Below are 17180 nucleotides of genomic sequence, written 5' to 3'. Positions count from 1 at the left end.
AATAGTAATATGCTACACTAATGCATTAAATAAATAGATAAATAAAATCCTTGCAACCTCTTATAAACTCAGACTTCAGACAATAATGTAGTAAATAAACTTACTTGTAACCCACATCAAGCCTCCAGTCCAATAGATTTTCCGAGGTATTCCTTTGTTCGAATTTGCACCAGCAGTTCAAAAAAAAAAAAAACGAAACAGCAGCAGCAGTAAGAATGAAAGAACGTACAGTAAAATGTTCTCAATAAATAATGGGGCAGCTTTCAATAAAATGTTCAGCGATTTCTCTCATGGACTACTCCTCAATTTGGTAGTCCAAACCAAAGAAGGCAGAAGGCCGCTAATTCTTTCTTTTTTATGCGAGGAACTTGCATCCTCTCTAGACCTGGGACGAGCTGCAGTCGTGAAATCCTACTTCGACGAAAACGCAAAATTTTCATCAAGTTATGTTTTCATTCATTAAGCCCATTCATCCAGCAGTTTGAATTCCGGTCTACAACACACGATTGAGAGAAACAAGTGTAAATCAAGTCGTCCACGCACCATTCTCCCTCAACCACTACAGCAATGAGAGCAGCAAATACAAAGGAAAGAGGAAAGCTTGACCAGATTTGCTTGATCTGTAAACGGAAATTAACTATACTTTCTGATGGGGGAGTGATGAATCGTAATTTTAAAATTTAAAAGAGGGAAGAAGAGGCCAAGGAAAAAATGATGCGGAATGATAAAAGATGACAAGATCAACAAATCTTGCTAATATCCACGGCTCATTTGTCACAACCAGGAGCCGGAGAAAAATAAATATACCAACCATATTTTCTGTTGGATGATACAAATACAATAGCTTCTGACTAAGAAAATAAAGCCCAGCCTTGACCTTCCTGGTGGTTACGGTCTAAGTAACCTTATTAGCTTTTATTATTCATAACTTCAAAGCGTATGGAGCCAACAGCACAGCACTCACTTTTCAGAGTCTTGCATTACGGAGCTGTTGCTTCAGCATAGGGTGAACATATTCATAGTAGCCATCAGGCACAACCGAGTCATTCAGAGGATCCTTCCACGCTTCTTCATAAAGTTTGGGATACACATTTCCATCATAGCGGCCGAGAACCGAACCAAGGTAGTGATCAGTGTAATTAAATGCGTCAGCAAGTGCAATTGCATTGGGACGGATCTAAACCATGACATCACTAATCAGAAATAGAGCTTAGAAAAAGGATAAATTGAATAAATCACTGGAAAATAACCTTGGAATACAAAGATCTCAGCTGATCATTTGCGAGTGAAGCCTGCTTCGGGGTAATGCAGCCAGTGGAGAGGAAATCACCCAGATATTTGTGAAGAAGGTTTAAAGCATAGATGTAGCATAGATTCTGCAACTGTTGATTCACCCCCTTTCCTGGTATATCTTGCTGTAATTTGTCAATGAACCTGGAAGAGAAGGAAAATGGAGAAAATATAAAGAATCAGGAAAAACCAAATCACCAAAAATTGCAGAAAGTAAAATATCATGGATTATATCAAGATTGGACTTCTCAGATCACGCTTTGCAGAATATGATACAGAGAGCTCGCTAATTTGCTCAAAAATCAGAGCCACACTTGCATCACTTTCTCAAACACCAGATATTGATACAGCACAAATGGTTAACAATGTATAGGCCTTTGGATCCATGGTAGTGGCCTCTTGATATGTACCAAGAGGTCATGGGTTCAATTCCTAGGAGGAAATGAACTTGTTACACCCCATGCAAGAGGTGGTGGCCACGCTACCCCTCATCTTTGTTGTGGTGGTCAGATTCATCCCTTGCCATGGCCGGTGTTAAGTCAGGTTCCTCCTTCCTCCTACCACTAACAACCAACCACTGATGCATATTTGCTTGTAAAAAAAATGGTTAGCAAGGAAAATTCAGTAACAAGCTTCAGTTCTATTCATGTGTACCAGAGAGCCAAATGCCTATCGTCCATGGTTTGTTAAATCTGACATGACAAGTTTTAAGTGGCACATGAAGATGAATGAACTTACTTGGAAACAACAATTAATTGGCAATGAGCAACAGCAGCCTCAACTAGATCAGCGGAGAGTTCAGCAAAACCTGAAGCAAAAGGATGAATAAGGTTAAAGGTATGTAATCCATCAAAAAACATGTGACCTTGAAAGAACCAAAAAACTACTCTTTTGGTGCATGAGGGGAACATATAACCAGTAGAATGCAGCAATTTCAATTTCATAATCAAACTCCAGTATTTCTATCAGCTCAATCTAACAACAAAAATTGCAGGCCAGAAAATCTGTTGAATTAGCCGCCAGTAGGGGTTGATAAAATGTTGTCATGGACTCAAAAAAAAAATTCCCTTTGTTCCAAACATCTTCAAGTGCTCACCTCACATATTTGGTAGAAACAAAGTATAAATGAAGAGAAGAGAGTTGACAGGAAAATACTTCTACCTAAATCAAGGAATAGAAAACATACCATCTTCAGGATTTTCAAATTTGCTAAGATTTTGAGCACGGGCAACGCACATCCTGGCAGACCTGGCTTCAAATGCCTCCAGCACTACACTAGGCTTTAACCAATCCTCAGCTGCATTTATGGAATAAATAACACGTACTTCAGCACATGCATATAAGATTCCAAGAGAACTGCTCACTGGCCATCCAGTGAGTTGATATTTTGGAGAAAAATAGGTTGGATAAAATTGTGATCAAAGATCAAGTCTATTTGGAAACCAACAAGCACCATCTAATCAAATACGTCCAAGAATTTAGATTCATTAAGCCTAAACTCCTATTGATTTAATATAATTAACTTATCGTTCAAAATAAAGAAAGCACAAGGAAACACATAATAGAAAAGAAACTAATAAGACATTACCCGTTTGAACATCACAACAACACTGTAAGAGATCCTGGACTCGTCCCAAATAAGCTGTTGTTCCAACAGGCTTTTTTCCAGAACCAAGCTGAGAAACAGTCTTCATAAGAAACCTTGCAACCTACAGAAAATGTTTTTTTAAGTAGAATGTCAAAAACAGATCAAATTATTTTAGATGAATTACATATTTGAATATGTGAAGGCATGGCAGGAAAACTGAATTAGCCTAGAATATCATCTTTCAGAAAAGATGAATGACAAAGTCCAGCCACCAGTTCTCCATGTATCATGTTACAAACTTACAGCCCATCCTCTACTATCTCAGTATGGATGTGCATCATAAGCCTCCTAAATCAAATATGTGTTAGATTCCCTGCATTTTATGAGTGGTAAGGGCCAAGTAATTTGGTCAGCAGTTTTGAGGGGTTTCAATTTGGCTGCCTTTCACTCAGAGAGTCTGGTGCTCAGTATCCAATTCAAGTTTCCTAGGCAAGCTTTTTAGTCGATAGTCCAGACCTCTAATTTCTTCTCTTCTTTTTTTTCCTGGATCCTATACAAGGATCTTTTCCTATCTGCTATGTGCTAGGACACAGAAAAGGATTCAGAGACAGTTCCCTGGGTGTATGGAGATTTTTAAGTGCAGCCATTGTTAATTCCCATCCTGGCTGTGAAATCTTCCCTTTCTATGCCCATGAACGTGCAGAGGTCAAATCATGTACATTATTACACGGGCGATTGATCTGTAATTTTTATTCTCCCATGTTTGTATATCAAGCTCAATCCAGGGTTTTATCATAAGAAAATAAATGGAATTAAAGCATAATCTGCCTTCTTCTATCAAAGAAATACTTTAACCATTACCTGTTGCCATATCTAAAATGAAAACACAGATATTATTAAATACGAGAATGATGATACCCCAGGTTCCGTATACCTGTAAAAGGAGCACAACATTGTCTCCTTCATATGTACAGGCAGGGACATATACTGCAAACAATTCAGGAAGCCCACTGGCACAAAGATAACCATGGCCACCACAAAGTTTCCTACATTCTTCAATAGCATCCTGCAGCCAAAGAGAACTTTAGTCTTAAAAAATTGGTGTGTAAGAGCAATCATAACAAATAAGAAACAGACAAAAAAGTGTCATGCTTGAAGCTAATACTAGGGAACTCTACCATCTGGACCTAGTTCAAGCACACACAAGAATTTTGTGTGTACGAGGATAAAATAATTAAGCCCAAGAGCATAATTGAATGAGCAAGACAGAATAGCTAATTACCATCATAAGAAAATCTTTGCTCCACCTATCATGACATTTGAAAAATACTTACATTTTAGAAATGGATTTATTAATAGTATGCCACAATTTTGTATTCTTCAAATGGATGAATTGGTAAACAGTGCTTGTCCAGAATAATCACATTTTAGACAGTAAATTCAACAATGCAGGCCATCCTTCCAGAATAGTGTTATTCTGGGGAAACAATTCAACGAAGTATGCGGAAACAGCTAAAAATTGGGAGTCAAGTATGCTCAGAAAAGCATTGGGCCATGAGTTTAGTTTTAAATTAAGATTGCCAAGTTTAAATTCAATGAAAGCTCAAAAGCACATTAACTGCTTGGCTTGTGAAACCTCAGTATTGCCAATCCTTCAGAGAGCAACACCCAACCAAGTTTGAAGAAAAGGGAAACCAACTGATAGATTTTAGTAGAAAAATGCTAGTGATAGTTACATACAGCAGTGGCAGTAGTAGTCAAAGATTTCAAACCCGCAGTACATGCATGAGCCTCGGGTAATGTAGAAAAATCATTAGCTTGCAACCTCTGGGTCACATCCGTATAAAGCCATTTCAACCATTCACCAACGAATCTGAATGCATAAGCAGAAGCCAGCAAAGGAAAGAGTCTACTTTGCTGAGTTTTGTAATCAATCACCTAAAACAAAGTAGATAGCAAGACCATTAGAAACATTCTCTGGGGGCAACTAAATACCAATGTCCAATCAATAGTGGTGAGAGAGGGGGGCATGAACACTTTCTAACACAGTTTTCAAGATTATACTTTTTAGTTTGGATCATAGAAACAAAAGATACAGACACATTACCAAAATAGTCATTTCAACATAAGTTGTAACAGGGTATATACAGCCATTTCAACCTGTAAAAATAGAGAAACATGGACACCTTGTATTGGTTACATGCATATGTCATGAAATCTATATCCATGGCAGTCTTCACAATTTGGTATATCATCTAACAAAATTTCTATTCTAACTAGGATACCAAAAGATCTGGGCAGGGGGGGTTTTGCCTTCACTGCTTCACCCTCAATAGTGGCAGGTTCTATACCCTGAAATATGAATTTGTTTTCCTTTTTTGACATTTATTAATATATCAGTGCACAAATTTTGCGAGTAATGAAACATTGTAAATTAATAACATACATGGACATTATTAAAAAAAAAGTTATGATAAATAGTTATTAAGGGGTTTGGGAGCTCGGCGGGTTGTGAGAAGACCTCCGCGTCCCCCATCCCATGTCAGGTTGGGTTGGATTAAATAGCCAACCCCACTGCCAACTGGGCAGAGGTACTAAGATCTTCTCAGTAGCAATCTTCCAGCAATTACCAGCTTACCCTAAATTGAGCAAACAATAAATTAAATGGTACTCACCAACTACCAGTAAATTTATTGGAACTAAGTTGCCTCTGAGATATTTAACAAAAGCGTCCCAAGATGATGATAGCAACTAATAAAGAAAGGTTTTGAAGTATACCTGAGTCTCCATACCACCATCCTGTGAACCAAATTGTCTGCGAACAGCGCTATACCTTGTAGCAATACAAACTGCCCTAGATAAAGCAGTAGAAGCATCAGCTACAATTGTTTGCCGCACAAACACCATGGTGCCGTAAATCAACTGCCGTGGAACATTGGATTGCACACATTTCCCTTCCCTTGTGACCTGCAGCACTCTGCATTGTTCAAAGCAAACTTCAGAAAAAAAAAATCACAACATGTAAAATTCTGGTGTTATGAAAGATCATGATCTGAAACTCTCTTGCACCTTTTAGAAAAGTGTCAAAATTTCACTATTAATTACTGCAGAACAAAAAGAAGCCACCGATCATTTCGATGCAAATTCTAGAAGAGGGGTCGGTTCAAGATGGCCAATTATGATCCTACAAGAAACTTATGACATCTCAAAGCTCTATGAGGAAAGAGAGAAAGGGGAAAGGCATGTGAAGTACCAACCTCATCAGCATCTGGTTCCTTGGGATGCGTATGTGATCAAATTTCAATACACCATTATCCATGGTGTTGTATGCCCCATTTCCGAATTTCATTCCAATATCACCAATGGTTAAGCCTGGAAGAGGCATGTGATCATCCAGGCTCCTAAGCTGGACAATAAAACCTGAAATTCACATTTTAATACAACTAATTAATACTTGGTGGACCCTTTTCAGAAAGGGATTCAGAAAAAATGGTTTGGTGCTTACCATGCACTCCATGTTCTTGACCATTGGTTATAAGGCGTGCATAAACAATAGCATGTGTGGAAACTTTACCCAATCCTCCAGGCCACCACTGCAAAACAGGGTGAAGTAAGGATAGGATCCTTCTCAAATAAGAAGAATGAAAAATCTCAATCCTGTTTCAATTCAATATTTCACACTTGCAGCAAATTGATTTCCATGCATCACATGAATGTGCAACCACATTAGCATGAAAATATGAACACTTCTCTCCAGTCTCCATACATGATCTTAGATCAGTCTCATACATAATCGATTAATCTATCTCAAAGAAATTAAGTAGGCTCTTAATGACCAATTTACTTACTTTGGATGAAGTTAATGTAGGACTATGAATGACAAACTCATCCGTCTCAGGATCGAAGGTTGCAGTTGTTTCAAGCCCTTGAACATTGGATCCGTGACCAAGTTCAGTTTGTGCATAGCAGCCAATTATCTGCATCTTATATGCCAATGGCAACCACTTCTGTTGCTGCTCATCAGTGCCTTGTCCTTTAATAGCAGGTATAAACATTCCCTGCCCACAACACACACACACACACACACACACACACACACACACAAGGGAAAATAGAAAAGAAAAGAACTCAGAGACGTTGTTTATAATCATCAAGAAATGAGCATGGAAAAGAGCACCTTCAACTTTAATTATCAAATTAGCAAACATATCGAGAAAGCAACAATTGATGCAAAACAAGGTGTAGACTAGACTGTAAAGCTTACCCAATGAAGATCCGTAAAAGAAGGTTCATCCACAAAACTCCTTAGCCACCCAGCCTCTTCTTCTGTAATAACACAGCTTCCAAAGTTGGACCATAAGCCAAAAGACGAAATATAACAAAGAATTTAAGGGAGGGGAGGAGCAGCATTGCAAAACAATGTCAGCTCCCCAGTAAAAGACGGACGGACCAGTAAGGCGAAGCTCAAGGATACGTTTCCATGCATGAGCTGCTTTTCTCAAAGTGTTTTTGAACAATTCCTTCCTCCCTAGCCGAGTTCTGCCATCCTTTTGAAACGCCTACAAACCCTCAACATAGTAAACTAATTAAATCATATCAGAGGAAAATTTTTTATCAATATTAAATGAGACTGAACAATATAATAATAATTGATCACTTGCAGCTGAAATAATTAATGCTAAAAATTAGTGTGAAGAAGCTTCAGTGAAACTCCAATTAGACAAGCAAAGATCAACTCAAAAATAGGGAGAAGAAGAAAACCGGATCGGAGGCGACCAGACGAGCCATGCGGTCTGAGAGTTCAAAGGCGTGGCGAGAACCAGCCCACACGATCTTCATCGCATCCACATCGAACTCAGTCTTGTTCCTCTCGTGAGCCAAGTGATCCACTCCTTTCATTTTCTTCTGTTAAAACTACCAGACTCTACAAAATAGCAAAGAGAAAGGGAGAGGGCTGGACTTGGATGTTCTTCTGGTAAATAGATCGATAGGGATGGAGTTTGTTGAAGCTATAAAAGGGAAGGGAATGAAATTAAGTTGGTTTGGTTTGGTTTGGTGGGGGGGGGGGGGGGGGGGGGGGGTAGCAGCTTGCATACACATAATAACAGGTAAGGGAGGTAGCGACATGGACATTTATAACTTCGATGGTTTTGTGCTTTTCAAGACGTTTTTCTCACGACTTTTTTTTTATTTGGATTTTGAAAAGTTGCATGCTGCGTTCACATTGATTAAAGTGTTTTTTATTTATAAATTTATTAAAATAAATATTTACAATAGTGTTTTTTAACTGAAAAAAATAAATCAGTCTAAAATTATTCATATATGTATTCGGAATAATGATGGTGGATATTTTTTAAAGTGTTTTTTAATTAAAAATATAATAAAATAATAATTTTTTATTTTTTTAAATTTATTTTTATATTATAACATCAAAATAATCTAAAATTAAAAAAAATTAAAAACATTTTATTACTGTATCTTCCAACGTGGGAATTTTCCAGATAATTTTGACTTGGCTTTTTCGTGGGAGAGAAGTGAAATTATTCTTATTCGTTGTTTTTAATTTTAATTACAGGAGTTTTGTTATTGGTTAATAAAAGGTATGGTTAAGAAATTAGCCAGAATTTAAACATTTCTACTACTGTAATTCCATTACATTAAATTAATGTGGTCAATTTTTAAAACATTAAATTAGTTTTCAAATTATTTTATACACTGTGATTTGCGATTGCATGAATTTCCACCAAGGAAAAGTCTGCTGTGACAATCTCTTGTTTCCTAACATTCCAGTGGCCTGACGCAGGTAGTGGGCCCGAGAAAATGTTAATGCTCTTCTCTATCAAGCAAATCGATTTCCTCGAAGATCCAATTTGTAGAATCAGAAACAATGATAGAGAATATCCTTTTTCTTGTTGCATTTGACCCTGTTTGCGAGTAGAGTAACTTTTATCTATATAAGCTTTTTTAAAACGTGTTTATTTTGAAAAAATATAGATTTATTTTTTTAATTAATTTGATGTACAGGTATAAGAATAAAAAATATATTTTAATACATTAAATAAAAAATATTTAAAAAAAATATCATACATCTCAATATCAAACAAATATTTAATATTAATGAATATTACATATATATAATGAATTTCTTGTTTGTTCAACGAATGAAGTATGACTTAGTGAAGATTAAAGAGGTTTGTTATAGGTGAGTTTTTTAAGAAAAAATAAATATATATATATATATATAATTATAAGAAGATATTTAAGATTTAAGATTTGTATTTATTAAAATCTACTTGTTAAAAAACTATTACAATAGATTAATTAAAAATATATTTAAGATATTATTTATTAAATGCTATTTAGTTTTTACATTTTTTTTAATAAGATTATAGCATTTTATATATATATTAGCAAGCTCTTCTTTGCAAAGCCTTTCATAATTGTTTATTTATATATTTATTTATTTATTTGATAAAAAGGCTTATCTACCTCCACTCCATATGCCTTCGCACGTGAGTTGTTTTTTCATTTCCTTCCATGGTCCCCGTTTTATGATTACTTCTGCCATTGATGATTAAGTTTCATGTATTTCCTTTTGTTTTAATTTTTAATATTAGATATGTCAAAGTGTGATTTTATAAAAAGATTTTATTTTTTTTATTAATTTATTTGTATCTTATAATCTAAGTCATAGATTTAATACGTTAATCAAGGTTTTTAGATTGCTTTTTCCAATTGATTTTTTTTTAATTTCATCATTAAATATTAGGTTGGTTAAAAATTGAGTTTTATAATTTTTTTATTTGTTTTTTATAGAGTTATTCCGAGCTCATGACCCAAATCACGAGTTTTACAGATTAATCTCAATACCAAATTATAAAAATTAGAACCTCAATACATTGGCTCTTTTTAAATGGGATACTTTCCAAGCACATGAACTGGATTCTAAAGTTAAGATTACACCATAAAAGACAAATAAAAAAATTAGACCTTTTTAAGAACAATTTTTTTTATTGAATTCGGTGTTGCATTATGGCAGATATGGAAGGAGAGAATCCAACAAATTTTTGGTTCGATTGCTAATTCTTCCCATGGCACTGTTCAGGTAATCAGGAGGCTAGTAGATGATATCAAACAATTTATGTTTTGTGCATCTGGAAATAGAAATAATATCAAGCATATGGAGTTTACAGGGTGGAGATACCCTCTAACAGGTTGGGTGAAGATTGATGTGGATGGTTATAGCAAAGAAAACCCAGGGATGGCTGGTGCAGGTGGAGTCATAAGGGATGATATGAGAATATGGATTGTTGGTTTTACTCTTAATATTGGGATCTGCATCAGTATGTGCAAAACTGTGGGCAATTACTAATGGTTTGAATTTAGCTTGGTCTAGAGTGTAAACCCCGGGAAATAAATGTTTATAAAAATTACAAACTAAATAAATAGAAAATAAAAACAAAGAAATTCATGTACAGATTTAAATAAAAATAGGAATTCAAAAATTTTTGGATATAAATTTTCGGATGAAATATTTTGAGACATTATAAATTAACCCGGAAATATTAACGGTTGGATTAAATTAAAGAAAATGAACTAAACTAAAAAGTTGAGGGGTGGAATTATAAGAAATGAAAAGAGATATAGCTTAATTATAAAAAGAAAAAGATGTGGGCGCAAAAGTAGTACACTTAAAGGAAATAGAGCCTAAGTGCAAATAAAAGAAATGATGGGGTATAAATATCCCTCTCCTTTGCTCATAAAAAATTTGCAGCAATATTAAGAGAAAATAAGGGAGTTTTTGAATTTATTCTTGTCAAATCAAGAGAAAAACACCAAAATTTCAAGAACTCATCCAAGATTAAAGGTTTATAGATAGAATAAACACTTGTGGGCAAGAGATTAACAAAAAAATTTGAACAACGAAAGAGAAAGGAGGGTCGGTTGCCATTGAAAAAAAAAGGAGTCAAAAAATTTTGATTGGTTGAATATCGAGACCTTGATTCTTACTAGGTAAGAAGTTCTAGACATGGTCCTATAAGTCGTTTCAAATTCGATTATGAATTGATGCCTTAATGTTGAATTTTAGATTAGGGTTCTTAGACTTGAATTGAGGGAAATGTATTAATTGTTAAAATTAAGTCAATTCATGTGTTGTATGTGATTGGGGGCATGAAATCATGATGATTTATCAAAGAAACAGTACGTATAATTAAGTAAAGGGTGGTCGGCCATATGAAGAGAAAAGGGGGGAATTGTGGTTTTTCCTTATTGAATCTATTATAATATATTGTTTGTAAAGTCAATGTGTGTGGAATCAAATGAAATTAGCATGAAAGAAATAAGGGAGCTCTTGGTTTCTTAAGGTCATGCTTTCGGCCAATTATGCATCAAAGAAAGAGGATGTTTAATTCGATATATTTCGCTTGATGATGTGTGTTTAATAATGCTGAAATAAGGAAAGATACATGTTGAAATAACAGGGATTGTGTTTAGAAGAATATTATTCATAAAGTTAGTAAATCAATGAAAATATTATATTTTGACGTAAGAGGGAAGATTGTAATAAATAGAGTAAATTGGCTCCTAAAAGATATTTTTAGCACTCTTATATGGTATGTGATATGGTTAGGGGTCGAGATAAAAGAGGGGAAGTTAAATTGTGGATGTTGTGTGTCAATGAAAAGGTTGGCGAATCTGGACAGATTCGTCTCCAGACTTTCAGAGAGAATTTGAGTTGAAGGATGAGGGAATTAGGATCAGGTTCCTTCATAGAAATTGTAGTTTTGGATGTTGAATAAGTAAGAAAATTATTCTTGCTCAATTTGGAGCTAAAGAACTCTAGTTATGGGTCACCAACAAAGACTGCGTCATGACAGACCCCATAGAGCAGTATGTATGATTCATTGATGAGTAATTTTAAGTGTCTTAGGGGCAGAAATGGGTTCTCCTCCTTTTATGGGACTTGTAGCGCCATGTTTTAATTTTCCAAAGAGACCAGCCTCGCTTGAAACGGGGTCCTGAGCTCCGGATATAGTTAAAAATCTGAGGAGAAGTCGGAATGTGACCTCTACTAGCAGATTTAAAAAGTTACTAAAACGACTATCTAGACGCGTTAAGGGTAAAAATTGTTTCCAAAAGAAATGAGCCACCTCAGGGAACATGTGATATTACATTTTAATTTCCAAAAGAAATGAGCCATATTCAAAATGAAAATTTGTAATAATAATTATGGTCGAAAAAAATGACGATATTAATGGATGAAATGAGAAAACATAAAATATAAAGAAATGAATAATTGAAAGAAGGACTTGTATTGGCAGTTAATATGATTACTATGAAATGCATCCTTGAATGAGGATAATTTATGAGATATGCCTATGATTACATGAGGGACCTCAGGCGTGGTGCAACAGCAGGAGAGCACGAGTAGAGCTTCTACTGCATGTAGGTGATCCGCACTTATGCTTCTTAGATAAATTTCATGATTTAATATGTTATTGAGGTGAAATGTGATTTAGAAAATGTTAGATATTATATGAAAAAAATGAAAGTTTGCGTAAAGATATTATTATTTCGGATAGTATCCCGAATGTATATGTCCAACATTGGGGGGCATGAAAGAAAATCTCCAATAATCAAAAGTGCCCAAACAAAGCTGGGGGGCATGAAGGAGTTCCAAAAAGATTTGAGCATGCCACAAAAATCAATAATATAATGATGCTCAAAACCAAAAGAAGAAAAAACCTAACACTGGGGGGCACCGTGGACCATTTTGAAAATCAATTCCATGGTCCAGAAATTCATAGACCAAAAAAGAGTTTGGGATATAAGCACTGGTGATCCTTAGTCTTAATGTCCCTTAAACACCTTTTGAGCCTATAAATATCCTTTTTCTTCATAGCCAAGAGCCAAAACCTACGTTATGTGCTCAATCAAGCCGGCAATCTGGATCGGTAGACTATGCTTTCCTATGCAAAACAAGTCATTATTCATGCAAGCAAAATGAATGCTTTGAAAACTGGTTCTTTGAAACCCTCAAATTGAAGCTTGAATCGCTTTGATCAACAAAACATCACTTCACATTTTCACCAAAAATAAAAAAAAAATTCAACACTCATGCAAACCTATCCATGAGAAACGCTTGAATTTTTCAAAACCAGTTTGTTTTGAACAAACATCAAAATGATTTTTCGGAATAGCTTTAAAATTCCAAAAGTTCTTTGTGAATAACCAAATCTTCTTCCATATAGCCTCATCCCCAAGGAAAACCCAAATTGAATACTTGGAGACATGATTAAACTGAGGGGCAATCCACCGAAACACATAGGGTTGGCTCCATGATTCTTTTTCTAAGAAAACATGAGAAGTAGTGCGGAGTTAGCAATCCTTCAAATAAAGGTTTGTGGGCAAAGAAGTATGCTGATGTCATATTCCTCTCAGAGGTCAAGATCACAAGATATGACTTGAGTAAGCAAGAGCGGAAAGAGCCATCAAAGCTTACTATTAGAGACTCAAACTTTTGAGAAAAGGAAAACTCCATGAAGAAAAGGGGACCTATATTTCTCAGGTAAGTATACATGCATATTAATCATGATGCATTACTTTCATCCCTGACAGATCGGTGTCTCGTCGTCACCTCTTTTTGAGTGGGCTGTTAAGCCCTCATTATTTAGGTAGTGTGTTTTCTAGCCCTATCTATCTCTTTTCGAGTGCGCCTTCGAGCCCTCACCTCCCAGGTAGTGTGTTTTCTAACCTTACCTCTTTTTAGTGCGCCTTCGAGCCCTCACCTCATGGGTATTGTGTTTTCTAACCCTGCCTCATTTCGAGTGCATCTTAGAGCCCTCGACCACCTTGGGTAGTGTATTTTCTAACCCTGCCTCCTTTTGAGTGCGCCTTAGAGCCCTTGACCACATTAGGTAGTGTGTTTTCTAACCTTACCTCTTTTTGAGTGCGCCTTCAAGCCCTCACCTTTTGGGTAGTGTGTTTTCTAACCTTACCTCTTTTTTAGTGCACCTTCAAGCCCTCACCTCATGGGTAGTGTGTTTTCTAACCCTGCCTCCTTTTAAGTGCGCTTTAGAGCCCTCGACCATCTTAGGTAGTGCGTTTCCTAACCTTACCTCTTTTTAGTGCACTTTCGAGCCCTCACCTCATGGGTAGTGCGTTTTCTAACCCTGCCTCTTTTCGAGTGTGCCTTTAAGCCCTCACCTCATGGGTAGTGTGTTTTCTAACCCTACCTCCTTTTTAGTGTGCCTTAGAGCCCTCGACTACCTTTGGGTAGTGTGTTTTCTAACCCTGCCTCCTTTTGAGAACGCTTTCGAGCCTCACACCTTGGGTAGTGTGTTTTCTAACCCTGCCTCCTTTCGAACGCGCCTTTGAGCCCTCACCTCATGGGTAGTAGGGGTGATCATTTTCGGTTCGGTTCGGTTTTTATCAAAAAAAGTAACCAAACTGAAATTTTTTTAAAAAAAAACCGAAACTAGGTCAAACCGACAGGTTTCAATTCGGTTCGGTTCGGTTTTTTAGGGAAAAAACCGGTTCAAACCGGTTTTGGCTTGGTTTTTCCGGTTTTGGCTCGGTTTTTTTCCTGTTTTTTTCGGTTTCGGTTCGGTTCGGTTTTTTCAGTTTTTTGCTTGTAAAACCGAAACCGAACCGAACCGACTGGGTTTTTCAAAATTTTAATCGGTTTTTTTTTCGGTTCGGTTTTTTCGGTTATTTTTTTTCCAGTTTTCTCGGTTTAATCAGTTTTTCGGTTTTTTTGCTCACCCCTAATGAGTAGTGAGTTTTCTGACCCTGCCTCCTTTCGAGTGTATTTTTCAGCCCTCGTTCCCCTTCAAGTCCTATATCTTTTCAAACGCTCCTTTGAGCTCCCGTCTCTTGAATAGTGCGCCATCGAGCCTTATCATGTCATTCCTTCAAGACATTTTATTTTTTTCACATGGGTAGGTCACCCATCATAATCAGACTTTTTTAAAAACTCTTTTCACCTTCCATTTGGGTCGGTTGTCCATTACAATGAAACCATTTTGAAATCCTCACATTTCTCACCACCTTCAAAATCTTTCATTTGGGCCGGTTACCCATTACAATGAAACCATTTTGAGAAATCCTTGCATTTCTCACCACCTCCAAAAAAATTTCATCCGGGCAGGTCGCCCATTACAACAAGACCACTTTGAAAAATCTTTGCATTTTCATCACTTTGAAAAATCTTTGTATTTTTCATCGATCAGGGTAGGTCACCCGTTACAACAAGATCACTTTGAAAAATCTTCGCATTTTTCATCACTTTGAAAAATCTTTGTATTTTTCACCTGGGCAGGTCGGCCATTACAACAAGATCAATTTGAAAAATCTATGCATTTTTCACCACTTTAAAAAATCTCTGTATTTTTCACCTCTTTGAAAAATCTTTGCATTTTTCACCTGGATAGGTCACCCATTACAATAAGACCACCTAAAAAAAAAACCTTTTTTCAATTTTCTCTGGGTAGGTCACCCATGACAATTCGACCACTTTAAAATCTCTGAATTTTTAAATGAAAAATCTTCCAGTTTTTACTTTGAGTGCGCTTTCTAGCCCTCAAAAGGATTCATCATTTCTCAATATGATGAGTCCATCATTTCTCATTCTTCTTTTTCTTCTTTACAACACTTACTATCTAAAGTCTCTTATGAGACTTTCTATCGTAAGCATTGTAAAGAGGGGGGCAACTGTCATAACCCAATTATGGGTTATTCCCCAAAAATTAATTTATTTTTTCAAAATAAAAATCAAAAAATAAAATAAAGGCTGGCAATGTGGAGAAAGCAAACCGGGAAATCAAGCTGCAATTTTTTAAGGAAATTCAAGGCCTACTTATACCCCATTATGCCCAAAAATTGAGAAAAAAATATAAATTCAAGGTCAAATTAAATGATTATTGGACGAATTTGCATAAAAATTAAGTCCAAGGACATAATTAAATTTTTAATAGGCCAATTTGATTTAATCATAGGCCAAATTGAATTTTAATTATGTTTAAGAATTAATTTGGGTCCAATTGAAGGATTTAATTAAGTGCAAGGGCTTAATTATACTTTAAATGGGTCAAAATTAATTTTATTTTGGGCTTAATTGGTGAAAAATTAAGTTTGGGAGCCTAATTTGAGCTTAATTGAGAAGATTAGAATTTTAAGAGACCACATTTAATTTGTACCAAGTTATTTGATTGAAATTAGGGGCAAAATTGCAAGAAAATTGAAGTTTTGAGGTCAATTAGGGGCTAAATTGAAGAAATCCGAGACCAAGGACCATATCGCAATAGGCGCGTAACTTCAGGGCTCCAATTGAAGTTCATCAAGGTCTTAATTGAAAAGGTTTAGAGTCAATTAGAGGTTCAATTGAAAGCAATTGAAATAGAAAGGACTGAAATGAACTTTGGCCAAAAACAGAGTTCTGGTACTGTTCATCTTCTTCTTTAATTCTCTGAAATAGCTGATCCGGTTACTTACTTTGCAGCTCCATTTAATGTACCTAACATCCACCAAATTTGCCACAACTTGCACGAAACTGATCACCAAACATCCATCTACGTCTGGGTATGGTCGTCACCGGCTCACTAGCAAATAAACAGACGTGGCACCACCCCAAAAAGGCCAACTCAGGCAGCCTGCAGCTGCAGATTTGACAATTTGACAGTGCACCACGCCTATTTTGAGCCAACGGTTGGGATCCTTCCCATATGAATCAAAGGCTGAAATTTTTCTCCAGTGTAGACAAGATTGCCCGCTTCCACCACCTATAAATAGAGATGGATTTCATGGCCTGAGGGAGGAGAAAATCGGGTCCAAAATAAGCCAAAAAATCAGCTGCTTCCCGGTTTCTGCAACTTTTTCTCTGTCTTTCTTTCTCTCTCCACCTCTTCCACAGCTGCCTTCTCCGACCAGAATACCAACACACCCGGCCTACACACCACCACAAATACCAGTTCCACCATAGGAAGCCGGCACAACCACCAAGCAGCCACCACGACTCCCTTTCTCTCCTGCAGATCTGTTTCATCCTCCTTCTTCTCTGTTACCGCAACCTCAACAGTAGCAGCAGATGCAGTAACCACCCCTTCTAGGGGCTTCCATCCTTAGAAACAGCAGCAGAGGTACTCTCTCGTCATAGCGGCGACTTGAACAGCTCCAACCGTTAGCAACTCCAGCACCGACCACGGCAGTTCCTGTAACGTGAGCAGCAGCCACTCCTTCGAGCGCCACCAACTCTTCCGCCGTCCTCAGCCAAACCAGTGACGGCAGCCACGACCCTTCAGCC

At 36.6% G+C, this 17180-nt stretch overlaps 1 protein-coding gene across 1 annotated transcript; it reads right to left on the bottom strand.

Annotated features, from left to right (window-relative positions):
• Positions 1–705: 705 nt before the first annotated feature.
• On the bottom strand, positions 706–7968 carry LOC18094597 (peroxisomal acyl-coenzyme A oxidase 1). The gene is made up of 14 exons (XM_006368933.3): positions 7640–7968; positions 7329–7437; positions 7143–7204; positions 6727–6936; positions 6384–6471; positions 6136–6298; positions 5657–5855; positions 4619–4816; positions 3813–3944; positions 2879–2999; positions 2477–2587; positions 2029–2098; positions 1251–1434; positions 706–1177 (listed from the first exon to the last, which is right to left on the bottom strand). The coding sequence occupies exons 1-14, from the start codon at positions 7775–7777 to the stop codon at positions 968–970; spliced, it is 1995 nt and encodes a 664-aa protein (XP_006368995.1). The 5' UTR covers positions 7778–7968; the 3' UTR covers positions 706–967.
• Between the last annotated feature and the right edge of the window lie 9212 nt (positions 7969–17180).

Source organism: Populus trichocarpa, chromosome 1 (genome assembly GCF_000002775.5).
Source record: "Populus trichocarpa isolate Nisqually-1 chromosome 1, P.trichocarpa_v4.1, whole genome shotgun sequence".
In the NCBI taxonomy this organism is placed as follows: Eukaryota; Viridiplantae; Streptophyta; class Magnoliopsida; order Malpighiales; family Salicaceae; genus Populus; species Populus trichocarpa.
Note: the sequence above shows the minus strand (reverse complement) of the source record. Positions and strands in the feature narration are given on the sequence as shown.

Coding starts and splice junctions, on each gene's coding strand:
- LOC18094597 (XM_006368933.3), bottom strand. CDS start 7,777: ATGAAAGGAGTGGATCACTTGGCTCACGAGAGGAACAAGACTGAGTTC. Junction 7,438..7,639: donor GTCTGGTCGCCTCCGATCCG/GTTTTCTTCTTC, acceptor GAGGGTTTGTAG/GCGTTTCAAAAGGATGGCAG. Junction 2,099..2,476: donor ATTTGAAAATCCTGAAGATG/GTATGTTTTCTA, acceptor CTTTTGCTTCAG/GTTTTGCTGAACTCTCCGCT.